Source organism: Schistocerca nitens, chromosome 1 (assembly GCF_023898315.1).
Source record: "Schistocerca nitens isolate TAMUIC-IGC-003100 chromosome 1, iqSchNite1.1, whole genome shotgun sequence".
In the NCBI taxonomy this organism is placed as follows: domain Eukaryota; kingdom Metazoa; phylum Arthropoda; class Insecta; order Orthoptera; family Acrididae; genus Schistocerca; species Schistocerca nitens.
In genome coordinates this window covers 540,671,651-540,685,933 of record NC_064614.1, presented here as the reverse complement: position 1 = coordinate 540,685,933, position 14,283 = coordinate 540,671,651, and the positions used below count along the sequence as shown (strand labels likewise).

The following is a 14,283-nucleotide window of genomic DNA, read 5'->3' as shown; positions in this document are numbered from 1 at the left end:
CATTCCATCCTGGATTTTCCAAATAATGCATGGTAGACAATCATGTATTATTTATAAAGCAACAAGAATGAGTTATTAAATATGTAAGATACTAAATAATAAAATATTTTTGTGATTCAGCAATGTAATTTCTCAGAATAATCTGGAAACCTTGGAATCTCATGCGCTTATCTCTTGCTTCATTAAGGAAGGCTGCTGATTCAGTTAATGGTGCCAGTCAAAAATAGGAGAGTGTACAAGCACACATGTAATCTGTGATGAAGTATGTATTATTAGTGGAAAAGTTAGATTTGACATTTGTTGTTTATTTTGTTTGTATAGATACCATATTTACATAATAATTAGGTGATTTTTTCCCCAAATTAGTTAGTAACAAAATACAATGTTGTCTTATATACACAGATTTAACTACTACTATGGAGATCAACATTTTTACATTGTTTAATAGATTAATGAGGGTGTCATCTTACATTTACAAATGAAGCTTTGGCTACTGAGGTCAATGCATATTTATTTTGAAGAATTCAGAAGTGTACAGTTGGGCAAATGATACTCGCATATGAACAAGCTCAAGATTTGCCGATACACCCAATCACTTGTTACAATATCGACCTTGCTAAAACAGTAACATGATATTTGACTGATGCTGCTAGTGCAAGGGATGTGTGAGATATTATGAACTAGTTACTGCAACAATCCATTCCTCTGCTTAAAATTTGACAATTTTGTAAAAGCAGGAGGAAACAGCATTAAATTTGTTCCTCTTACAAACTCTTCTTGTATTTGAACAGTTTTCCAATAGAAGTTGTGAAACATGCGTGGATACCAGTATAAGCCCTTCTGCTGCTTTGTAAGTGAAGGTAACACTCAAAGGTGAAAATGTTGCTCTTCAAAAAACATTACTGGATTCTGAACCAAGTCAATATTTTATTTGCTTAAGAGAGATTATAATGATTTACCAGGTGGGTTGCAAATGAAAATTTTGTTGCTTTTCAAGTGTTAGGAGTGTACGTCAAAACATTACCAGCTCTTACTGTAACCAGCTTTAGGACAAGATAGTAACATTCAAATGACACACATACGAGAATTAATCCACAATTAAATGTCCAACAAATTAAATGAAGCACATTAAACTGACTGGATAGATAAAAAATCTACTCACCAAGTGGTTGCACAAGAACACACATATAAAAGCTTTCGGAGGGTCCAATGACCCTGGCAGAAGAGTTGAAAGGTGAGGAGAGGTGAAGGTAAAGGACTGGTGAAGTTTAGGAAAAGGAGTAGAGCTCAGAAAAGTCACCCAAAATCCCATGTGAGGGAAGACTTACTAGACAGGACGAGAAGAAAAGAGTTCTCATCCCATCCGGTAAGTCTCCCCTGACCCGAGGTTGTGGGCAACTTTTCTGAACTCTACCCCTTTTTCTAAACCTCCTCAGTTTCTTTCCTTCAACCTCTTCCTTCCCCTTCAACTCTTCTACCAAGAGGAGGAGTCACTGAACCCTCTGAAAGCTTCCAGCTTCCATACATAATACCTTTTAAATGTGGTTCTCCTGTGCCACTTTGTCAGTAAGCTTTCTATCTATCCAATTACATTATATTTTCAAAAATTAATTATTCTACTTAAATACATTAAATTGACAGTAATTGGTCCTGGCAGAATGAATTACAGCAGCAAGACCCATCAAGGAGACAGTACCAATAGATGTCACTAGATTGCTGGACGAGTGAAAATTTAGGAATTAGACTGAATTGTTATTCCAATCCATTATTTATGTATTAATTGCCATTGTTGTACATGACCTGTACCACAGAAGAAATTGCAGTCCATGTTTTACAGTTACTCCAGCACAGCACTAAGGAAGGGTTGGAGAGTAAACAGTAACACCAGCTTGGCTGAAAACTACGATGATTGTGGCGAGGGGAGTAGCAAGCGCATAGCAAATTTCATTGTGCTGCTAACTGTGGAAATATCCAACGTGAACTTTGGCTTTTATGTGACACCTAAATTGCAGTTTGAAGTCTGAATTGAGAGGACTGGACAAATACTCAACAATAGTATACACTTCTGCAGGAGATGGTTAAAAGTTTATATCGGAGGACCACTGGCACAATTAGGTATTACATACAGCAATGTTATCAACGCTCACCATGAGGCACGACAGTAATGAAGAAATACTCTATGTATTTGGAAAAAGCAACTGTGTTCTGAAGACCCACCATAACCCCAACCTCACAAAAAGCTACAAATTCGGAAGAAATAGCCAAATGCTTGTGACAACAAAGATATAACCTTCAGAGCCGTGTTATTAGGATAATGAGGATGATGAAAAGATGATGCCACAGATGATAGCCTTTGTAGGTCTTATCAAAATGTAGACAAACAATAAATGACACACAGAGTTGTTATAATGTTTCTTTTTAGACAGATACTTCGTCTCTGTAAAACAGTTCATAACTCTGATTAGCCGGAATAAATAATTTTTTCTCAAAAAAGTCTCTTAAAGAAAGGGTGTCGTGTTGTATACAGGGTTGTTTAATACTTGGCTAAACATGGTATCCACCACAGAGTACTGTACCTGGTGTTTAAATCCTTGTGCAATTGGCCCATGCCTGGATGTAAGAATTAGAGAAATTTATGATTACACTTTTCCTTCTGTTAATGCTAAATGTCAAATACTACAAAAGGATCTGTAGGTAAACACATAACTAAATAACTAGAAGCAAACTTGATATACAACGATACTTCTGACATAAAAGTTAAGTCCGTATCTTCCCTGCAATCATAGTTAATTCTTGATAAAAACAAATACCTCCTTGCTTTCCTCTTGATCTGATGCAACATTATTCTCTGCAATGGCATTTTGATCTTTCTGTTGCAATTCACTTTCCATCGTCTGCTTATCTCCTGGATGTTTTCCGTCCTGCAACATTGACATATTCCTGCTCAGCACAGGTTCAGCAGGCTTAATGAGTATCTTTTATTACATTTTCCTTTATCCTCTGAACTGAGACAAAAAAGGCTCTTTCCCTAACTGTTAGGTAAATGAGATGTGCACATGTGTGCTTGCATGGTTCCCCGTTCCCACTCACTCCCATCCTCAAACACACACACACACACACACACACACACGTTTAAAAAACACAGAGAGGTCATCTTATGTTCAGTGTCATCTTATACTTGGCTACAGCACGAGCGTGTGACCGCCACCACGGCAGTATTTGAGAAGCAAAGGTTCCTCAAGCCAGCAAAAGATATGATAAGATTGATGGAACTGGACTTTTCATATATAAAGTATAAATGTCACTTAGCATCAGAGGACAAGGAGTGATAGCAAGCCAGATTGAGGTAAATATACAGTGGTACAGCAACAACAGCCAGTAACAGGGAACTGACGTTACTTACAGCAGAGCCAACAGTGTGTGACAAAGATAGTCTGAAAGTAACAGTATAGATGACATGAATCATGGACTATGGTGGAGAAAAATTTGAAAAAAGAATCTAAAGAAGAAAATTTGAAGTTAGTTGAAGTCATAACGTTAGAGTGGTACAGAAAGTGGAAAAAATTAGTCTTACAAATGGGGAAGCCAACAAAAGAAAGATGGGCAGGAGGGGAGGGGAAGCCAACAAAAGAAAAATGGGCAGGAGAAGAGTACAAAGGAGGCAGAAAACGATGACAGAAATTAAATTTGGGTAAATCAGCAGCAGAAACCAAGCACATGGTACAGAACATGTTCCCTCCTATTAAGTCATGAGATGTTAATGTTGAGGTTCAGTCACGTAAGAGCAATTATAAAAACTGTTAACAACCATCTTACAGAACAGGATAATGTGTATATTGAAGGTGATGGGGAAGGGTGGGGTGTAGTGGGGTGGGGGTAGGTGATGGGAGGGAAGGAAATTAAAGGAAAGGAACTACTGATATCAACTGCATTGGGACTTTATGTGGAATCAGTGGCAATGAGTGAAAATGTGTGGTGCACGAAGATTCGTACCTGGTATCTCCTGCTTACTAGGCAGTTGCTTTAACCACTGTGCCATCAGGACACAGCGTCTACTGCAATTTTGTGAACTATCTCGGCATGCCTCCTGGCCAACCCACACCCCCACTTAGCATCACTTATCCATAGTCCCTGTTCCTGTCCTCCATGCTCACTACTTTGGGACTCCCACAGGAGGTTGAACATAATTGTGCATCAGCACTCAAGTTAATTCATTGCCCATTGAGGTAAATCCATTATACGAATGCATGCTGTCTGTCCTTTAGGACATGTCCAAAAGAACGAACACCATGCATTTGTATAATGTGTGCCAGACAACAATATAACCATTCAAATCACGTTATAATGTGTAGTTTGGTGAACAAATAGGCTACCAAAACAGCTTCCACCATAGTCATATCCCTGGATTTTCTTTCAGTACAATATTACTCTTTTGTAGAATATGTGACTAAAAGATTATGGAAGACAAGAGAAATTCTCTCTATTTCATGAACTTGGAATGCAGAGGATAACAGTGCAGATGCCACAAAATGACTTATGAAAACTTCTAAAATTCACCATGTGAAACTTTTGTGACATCCTGTAATTCGTAGGGTGCCAACACATACAAGAGAGAGTTGCAGAAATATTAATTAAGAACAAAAACAATACTTACTTCATTCTCATGAGGCATTTTTCCATCTGGCAACTTTCCTTTGGCAAAAAGTTTATGGGCCTTTGCTTTCAATTCCTTTGGATGAGGAGTATTCTGGCGTACAAAAGGTGTCTGAAAAATAATATATATATTATATAATAATCTCTTGGTAGCAATTCTTCTGACTGGCAATGTAAAAATTATAAAAAAACATTAATTACGATAAACACAAACTTCAAAAGGTTTGAAATCACCGGCTGTTCAGAGAGATCTTACAAAAACGCACACAGTTTTCCAGTGTGAAATCATTGGTTTGAATAAAATGGTGACAGAAATATTGATAATATCTAAACCAGGCACACAATCCACCAAATGGCCTTAAATATTTGAAAAGGTTGTGTTCAAGTATATTCTTAAGCATTTGACTGCAACTAATATACAGTCCAAGTCACGGCTTGGGTTCCTTATGGGTTCCAATATAGAGAAGCCTATTTACACGTACAGTGAGAATGTACTTAATTTTTAGATAACAAGTTAGAGGCTACTGTCATTTTCTGTGACCTGTCAAAAGCCTTCGACTGTGTGAATGACAGCATTCTCTTAAGTAAATTAGAATCTTATGGTGTCACCTGCAGTGTTGTGAAATGGTTCGAGTTTTCCTAACAGGAAACACAGGGTGCCATTGAGAAATACATGTAGAATAAGCACTCAGTCTTGGTCTGATTGGGAATTAGTTACATGTGGTGAAACTTCCTGGCAGATTAAAACTGTGTACCTGACCGAGACTCGAACTAGTGACCTTTGCCTATTTGCGGGCAAGTGCTCTACCAACTGAGCATGATAAATTTATAAAAATTCTTAACTATGTCTCATTCTGTAAATATCAGCAATTCAGTTTGCTATAATGTATTCACATCTTTTGACAACCTTTGGACAAATAATCAGGGAAGTGAGTATTATGATCTACGTTTTTTATATTATACTCTCTGACACGTTCCTCACCCAAGAGAATCACCTAATTTTTGGGTCTTTGGAACAAATACTGAATCTAATCTACTCTAACATAAATTACTCTGTGTGTGTGTGTGTGTGTGTGTGTGTGTGTGTGTGTGTGTGTGTGTTTGTGTGTGTGGAAAGGGGAGGGGAGGGGGAGGAGATAGATAAATACGAAATACATAAATAGATGGGGAGGAGGAAAGGGAGGGAGGGAGGCGGCAAGGGAGGGAGGGAGGGAGAGGGAGAGGGAGTGGGAGAGAAAGAGATAGATAGAGAGAGAGAGAGAACTATTCCACAGCAGAGCCATAGAACCACTGTTACTTTATTTGAAATAAACACACAAGAGGATGTGCCCTGGGCACTGCTCATTTGAATCTGAAAATCTGAATGCAGGTCAGACACAATTAATGTTAAGACGGAACAAAGCCGTGCAATAAAATAGAAAACTGTGGGCTGTTAATCTCTTTGCAGTTCATTGTTTGTCTCCCTCTGCTCTGATGAGGTAAAGCTGTAGGAAGGCGAAGTTAAGTAAAAGAAAAATTGGGATTTTACATTCTGTTAAAGATAAGGTTGGTTAAAGGGATGCAACACGAGTTCAGATTTATCAAGGACGGGAAAAGAAATTAGTTACATCCTTTCAAACATTCCAGCTTTCACCTTAATCAATTTAGTGAAAATAAGAAAAATCTAAACATGCATGGCCACATCAGTATTTGAACCTCACCTAATTTGAGTCCATTCTGCTAACCGCTGTGAAACCATTTCTCTGACGAGACTGTTTAAAAAATACTTGTACCAACCATAAATGAATATCTTGCAACTGTATACATCAGATTAACTGTGGCTGTATCAAATCACATTAAAAGGCAGCAACAAGCACATTCAAAGGAGGGAAGCATGAAAAGTTGGAGGCTTGTTTCAGTGAGTATAACAGAACAAAGTGTAACAGAAATGTTGAAAACTCCTAGCTGGCACACACACTAAGGAAGCTGTGATACAGTGTGAAAATTATTTGAACTGAAAAACTCTGGGAAGTTGCACAAGGCACCGGAACAAATATTTGTCTCTAATGTTATATCTCCCTGCGGGTTTTTTTTGAACTGATACAGAAAGTTCTCTCAGGATGAAAATTAATTACACTAAGGAACTCTCGGAGATAGCAAGGTACAATGAAAACATTTTTTCTAGTAATGTTTGCCTGTGAGGATAAAAAAAGAAACAGACAAAAGTTTTAATTCTCTGTTATCAAGAGACAAAAAAAAAATTAACACAACACTCTTCAATTACAGTAAAGGTTAAAAAAATACTCTACTGACTTGTAAACAGAGGTTCCACCAGTGGTCATGTACTGTGTAACACGGACAAAGACTGCAGGAATGTCCTTAATTCCGGCGACTACTGCTACTATCAGGGCAACCAAATCATCTTCTGATTCAAATAGGGCTTTGTTAACCAGGTTGTAAATGTCTTGACAAACAAAAATGTTCAGAGCGGGTCAAATCAGAGAATCGAGTAGGCCATGGTATAGGACCACCAATACAAATCCACTTTTCTGGAAACTGTCGGTTCAAGAACTGAGGCAGAGGACAACCAAAATGTGCCAGCGCCTCTTCATGCCTCTCTTATAGGGAGTGACATGTCATCTAGAAACTCTGGTAATGCTCTAGCAGGGATATTGTAATAATGCCTGTCATTTAATGACCTACGTAGGAGATATGGCCCAATCAAATGGTCACCAACATCTGACTACACATTCACATAGAATTGCAACTGATGACTGCAAGTAAATGTGGCATGTGGACTTACCTGGCTCAAAACATGTGAATTGTTGATGTTGGAAACACCAACATGCCCAACCATTGCTTCATCTGTAAACAGCACAGAGAACGAAAATATATGACGCATCTGACGTTGTTCCTGGTATCACTGCGAAAACTGTGCTCCGAGTGGATAATCATCTGGTTCCAGGTTGTGCACACAATGCAAATGAAATGGATTAACAACTGCTCATGAACAAAGTTCCTTACATTTGTGCCCATGTTATGCACAACTGCACAAGTTCTGAGAGCAATTACACCCTCTACCAGATTAAAAAATGCTCACAGGCAACTGTGACATTAGGGACAAAATTTTTGTTCTGGTGTCCCATGCAACCTCCCAGAATACGTCAGTTTAAATAATTTTCATCCTGTATAAATCATGAGAAACTGCTTGAAAACTTAAAGAATCTCCTTTTACAGCACAAACTATAAACATACTTCAGCCTAAAGATTGTACAGATAAAATTAGGCAAATAACAAATTATGTGGATCCTCATAAGCGGCCATTCTTCCCACTCAAGCTGTGTATGGAATGGGACGAAATTTTAATATATGATACAATAACATGTACCCACTGTCAAATACTTGACAATGATTTGCTGAGAATAGATGTAGATGCAGATGCATGACCCAGATTAGTCCTTCCTTTTATTTTGCAGAAAGGATAGTGAAACTAGCAATTTAGCACTCTTTACATTGCAGATCAATAGGCAATTCAAGGAAAAAAGGCAAGTGGTCTACAAAATGACAAGCATTGTGCAAATTTTTCATGTTCTGTCATGTCTGCAGCAGCCTGCACAAACACTTGTCACACTTTCTTGTCATGCTACTGTACCTAGTCAAGTGTTCTTCTTAGTGGAAGCCTCCTTCACATGCAAGAAAATGAAATAAGAAACCTAAGTCTTGATCAAAAACTTTACCTGTCTGGATACTCAAAAATGGAATACCATTTTATAGACCAACATCTGTAAAGAATTTTTTAAAAATACCTGAAATGCTGCAGTCAAGCAAAGCTCTAAATTTTCGTATGAAAGTGCTCCCTGAAAGATACTTGGAAAGAAACAACAGATTTCTAGCCAATCATACATTTTACAACATTTGCTATTGATCTTATGGACTTACAACATTAATAAACTGCAAGCAATCCTTCAGTACAATACACAACCACACAAAGTCCATCTCAATAGGGAGTTCAATACAATAGGCAAACACACAAAATCCAAAACCACATTGAAAGATTTAGAATTAACGCAGGGCTGCTTACTGTTTTTGAAGTTGCATTTATTATGTTTTGTATCATCTTTCTCAAAATGACTGTCGATAGCTCATTAGTGACATTCTAAATTTCATAAACTAAACACTATCAGACTTTTTTTTATCATAGAACATGCTCCATACCTCTTTATTCAGTTCAGTGTCCAGGTCTTCTGTAAATTTGACAGAGTGCGCTCTAGACTTTTCTCGTTCCTCCCAGCCATCATCATCACTTTCCCGTTGATGATCTGGTGGTGAGACAGAAGCCATGTTAGCTTCTCCATCACTCGTCTCATTAAGATCCTCACCACTAAACTTAATACCACAACGATATAATCGCCCATCATAAAAAGCGTCTATAACAAAGAGACAGAAAGAGAAAGGAACACAAAACATGACCAAGCATTGCAATGTGAGCAAAAGCAATCAAAATGTATGAACATGCAAAGCTAATTTGCAGAAAGGCTTCAAAAGCTAGTGTAACAAAAAAATTAAATGTTTACATTTCACATACAGAAAGTTCTATATCTATGATTTCTTAATTGAAGCATATACAACCTGCACTATAATTTTATGGAAAAGGCAAATGTAAGACACAGATGAAGCTAGAAATTGAAAAGATTTGATGCTTAGGCACTGTTTCCAGACTAATTTATCTTGTGAAAGAAAAATCACCTGGATTGACATGTCAAGTGTAAGAATCAATGCTAAATTTAGGCTTTAGGTCTATTGGCCATACTTTCTTTGAATCTGATGGATGGAAGGAAGGAAGAAAAAGAATAACTATGTTCAGTCGCTGATGTACCACATCTACATTTTAAATTAAATGAAACTATATGGTTCCAAAGATCTTTTCAGGTCTCAAACAGTTAGTATGTATATATGCAGACTGAAGCAATGAACTAAAATTTGTACTAAGGCCCAGATTCAAAAACAGGTCTCCTTCTCAGTACGAAGATGTGCTCACCATATGCTACATAGGCACAGTGGCTTTGCACAACTGCATGGACTACCCTAGCACACCTCGCTTCTCAATCCAAATTCCTGTTCACACCTCAGTCCATTTGGTATTCCCCTTAAATTCAAATAGCATTGCAGATGCTCTTCAACTGTGCCAGAATCCCAGTGCAGCATTGAATGAAACTGGGGATCCTGCCTGAAACCCAAGTGTAGGTGTTTTAGACAAATTAAACTATATGGTTCCACAGACCATTTCAAGTCTCAAACATCGAGTTTCGTTCAATGTTGAAGTGCTATTCCAATATAGCCTTATTCACCAACTTTGGCAGCCTGCTCCCCACATACTCCCAACATATATGGAAATTTGCAACTGGAACATAACCAAAAGCTCAAGAGAGAGGATATGGCAGCCGTACGTGAGTATTTTGTAGAGCACATAGATTTGTACTACATGGAAGGAAGCAGTTCATTTGGAAAATGTTGTATGGAGGTGGTGGTTTGATGCAGTTCCCAATGCAACTCCATTTCTGAATAAACACTGCAATCTATATCTTTCGATGTTCAGGTATGGTGACCAAAATGTGGACTACATCCAAAATTAAGTGTGTTTTTATGATGAAGAGACAGCCTTTTCTGGGTGGAGAGAGAAGTTTTGCCCTTTACATTCTTATGTTCATTCATATTACCAGTGTTGCTTTTGGACACAAAAAGTGACTGGAATGTCATCCAAAAAACATTTCAATTTTTAAATGGACAACATATGACTAAACCAGTTCAGATTCTGCCACAACTTATGTTCTTAAAATTTGGAAACAAACATGTATACTGAAACTTCCTGGCAGATTAAAACTGTGTGCCAGACCGAGACTCGAACTCAGGACCTTTGCCTTTCGCGGGCAAGCGCTCTACCAACTGAGCTACCCAAGCATGACTCTCGTCCCGTCCTCACAGCTTTAATTCCGCCAGTACCTGGTCTCCTGTGAGGACGGGATGTACCTCGTCTCCTGCGAGGACGGGACGAGAGTCGTAATTGGGTAGCTCAGTCCGTAGAGCGCTTGCCCGCGAAAGGCAAAGGTCCTGAGTTTGAGTCTCGGTCCGGCACACAGTTTTAATCAGCCAGGAAGTTTCATATCAGCGCACACTCCACTGTAGAGTGAAAATTTCATTCTAGAAACATGTATACTGTCTGATCTCGCATCATATTGCACACGATCCATTGTTCAGGCATTTCCCACATGAAACACAGAAGCCAACTCATTCTTCTTTTGGCCTGTGAAAGAGTTCACAACTGTTCTGTATTATTTTAGTAATGTGATTCTTATGCCACAAAAACTCATTATGTTGCTGATTCCAGAGCATATCTGTTGGTGCAATGCCGCCACATTTTCGTTAAGGAATATTATTTGTATTAATAGTAGCATCTGGAATGTTTACGTATGTGACCGCAAATTTATTTGTTTATTTACTTACTTATTTATTTATTTTGCTCGCAGTCTAACAAAATACTGAAACTCTTAATTAAACCTGAACTACCCCGTCTTTCAGTGTTTATAACAGGAAACAGTAACGGAGGAAGCAAGTATTTTGCAGACATTATCTATGTGTAATGTTGTCCTTTGGTTTTACAGAACAAGAAAGGGAACTCGTGTGCCCATTAGCCATCAGAGACAACACTTCTATAAAAAAATGCACTGGCTTTCTTGAACTACAGGAGAGATGCTGTTAATCAAATATTTGAGAACTGCCATCCGAGATAAACCTGAGAGTAATTTATCACTTTCCCTTTGAAAACTATACTCAAAGTCAAGAACCCTACTGTAGCTGTTAAGACATCCAACAATAATTCACACTGATAAAAATTTAATATTTTTTCCAGTTTTGTAATTTCACTTGTGAATAGCTCTATGTTATAGTAATATGCCAAATACAAGAATCATAAAAATTGTATGAAAAACAAGACACGAACAGATGAGGGGGTATTTTAACTGGCAGAAATACAAAGGAATAACTTAACAAAAGACTGAAGACAAAACTTTTAAATTTTTTAGATGACGAGAGGATGGAAAGAAGGTGAGAGGTCACATGAACAATGTACACAGTAAAATTGGGAATAGATACAAAAATAAAATTTAACACAACATCAATCTTCTCCATTCCATGACGTTCAAACATCTTGCCTTTGTTTCCATCTGCATTTAAACTACATTGACGTTTCATAATTTCTACCGACATTCTTTATGTGATAATAACTGAACTAAATTTTGAAAATTATTATTACCAGATGCATTTATCTGCTGTAGCTGCAGTTATTGTTGCTTCACTACTCTCCCACAAATACTGCCATATATTCCAAGAGCACCTGTGTGATGAAGAGAGAGATTGCCTCATTCAGCGGTATACTAAGAGGGCTGGGGCCCTGATGTTGAAGTTCTGGGCCAACATCTTCATTTTGTCAAAATCTATTGAGTGTATACTGTTCTGCAAGACTAATGTGCTGTAATGTCCCATATATGTGTGTAGTTTGTGTGAAATTAAGTATTCTTTCAAAGTTATGACAATTTGGTCAATGTATAACAGACTCCAGTCTCAAAGTAAGGTCTTGGTACGCAGTCCACAGCATCTTTTACAAAATATCCTTAATGATCTAGCCATGTTAACTGTAAAGGGTGTGTCAACATTTCAACAACGACCTCAATCATCTTCATCAGGAGTAAAACTAATTATTGCCACTGCTGTTTATGCTGCCTTAAGTTTTCACATAAAACTTTTCTCAAATACAGTGCTCAGTCCAGCAAGTGTTTCCAACTACTTTCCAGCAGGAGATTTCTCTTGAAATTTTATGAAATATTGGCATGATAATTCAGTTCCTAACACATATTTCTCAACAGAAAAATAGTAATTTGGAAGATCAAGACAACTGCACCACTGTGACGTCTATTACATTATTCTGTAAACAATTAAATAATTGGCTTATTCTTCAAAAAGAATCAAGAACAATGACAATACTTCAGTCTCTAGCTGATGGAGCAAGTATAACTCATTATAAAAATGTTAATACCAGCACTGCAAGTAATTATTCTACAATATCTATGAAAGATTAGGAAGCTCTGAATGTTACAATAAAGGGGCATGTCATAACAATGGAGGAAACCTGAGAAGTTAAAATAGAAGTTTAACTACATCAACAATGAATATTGCTGGCAAAGGCTTGTCAGTTTAGTTAGGTGGGTGTAGCATGCAGCAGCATCAGGCATATGAAAAGTATATTATTTGAAGCAAGCCCATGAAGTGAAATAGAAGAAAAACTCTAACATAAATTACCAACACACTTAATTGCAAATTATGAACAAGAAAGCAAGTTTCTCATTTGTTCTGGGGAAATAATTGCCATACTTGTGTAAAGACCAGAAATCAATAATGAATAGAACATACAAGCAAAACACAAGAGGATGTGTACGAGACCAAAAGCAAGAAAAATTTAAAAATTCTTTAGCAAGCATGTTAGCATGTCTCTTACACAGAGAAATTACTGATTGACAGAAATGAATAAATAAAATAAAATAAAAAAAGATATTAATTCAGTGGCTGTCCAGACCTTGACATGCGCTAGTTACCTGACTGAAGCGTATCACACCTGAACTGCTAACACGAACCACTAATGAAACTACAAGTGCTGCCCCTTCCCCGCCTCCCTCGTTTAACAGATGCATTATGACTGTGACTCCATTTTTCCAATGTAGGAAATTTATAAAACATAATCCACAGAGTTGTTGATATGAAACATCACGAGGAGAGGTTTTAAATATAAATTATAGGTGCATCCCTAGACAGCATTCCAGTAAAATTTTCAGCATATTGAGAAACAGCGTATATGGAATATATCACAACTGTATAGAATTAAACAATGGAAAATCCAGGATGGAATGTAACAATACGAGAGAAGGAAAGTTGCTACTCACCATATAGTGGAGATGCTAAGCTGCAATAGGCACAATAAAAAGATTCACACACACACACACACACACACAGCTTTCGGTCATTAAGGCCTTTGTCAGCAGTACACACACACACACACACACACACACACACACAACACACACACACACACACACACACACACACACACACACACACTCTGCAAGTGTAGTTACAGCTCTCTGAGACTGCAGATGTGTTCAAGTTGCGCTTGCACTAGAGTGAGTGTGAGTGTGTGTGTGTGCGTGTGCGTGTGTCTAATGCTGACAAAGGACTTAATGGCCGAAAGCTACGAGTGTGTGAATCTTTTTATTGTGCCTATCGTGGCTCAGCATCTCTGCTATATGGTGAGTAGCAATTTTCCTTCTCTCGTATTGTTACAACTGTATAGAAGTACTACTAAATATACCATACATCTGAAACTTCATAATACTGTAGGAACTTAAAATATTTATGCGATCTATCAATGCTTTAAATGTATAAATTATTATTTTTTAAAAGTTATTTCCATACTGTAATTGCAGATTACATCCAAAAGTAAATAGTTACTGAACCCCAGCAAATTAAAATATGCAGATTAAGAGGGCGCAGAAATATGTTGCTTCAGGGCACTGTAGTAAGACACCACAGTGAATCAGTGCATCA

The 14,283-nt window shown here is 37.6% G+C and overlaps 1 protein-coding gene across 8 annotated transcripts in view; it reads right to left on the bottom strand.

Annotated features, from left to right (window-relative positions):
- LOC126253889 (protein lap4) overlaps nucleotides 1–14,283 on the bottom strand; it is a 564,085-nt gene that overhangs the window by 235,826 nt on the left and 313,976 nt on the right. For 7 of the 8 annotated variants that reach the window (XM_049955263.1, XM_049955269.1, XM_049955268.1 and 4 more), the window contains exons 11-13: nucleotides 8,848–9,059; nucleotides 4,655–4,765; nucleotides 2,811–2,921 (exon numbers count right to left, since the gene is read on the bottom strand). In XM_049955263.1, coding sequence (XP_049811220.1) covers nucleotides 2,811–2,921; nucleotides 4,655–4,765; nucleotides 8,848–9,059 — 434 coding nt within the window. The remainder of the gene's footprint in view (nucleotides 1–2,810; nucleotides 2,922–4,654; nucleotides 4,766–8,847; nucleotides 9,060–14,283) is intronic. The other variant, XM_049955265.1, reaches the window with a different exon arrangement.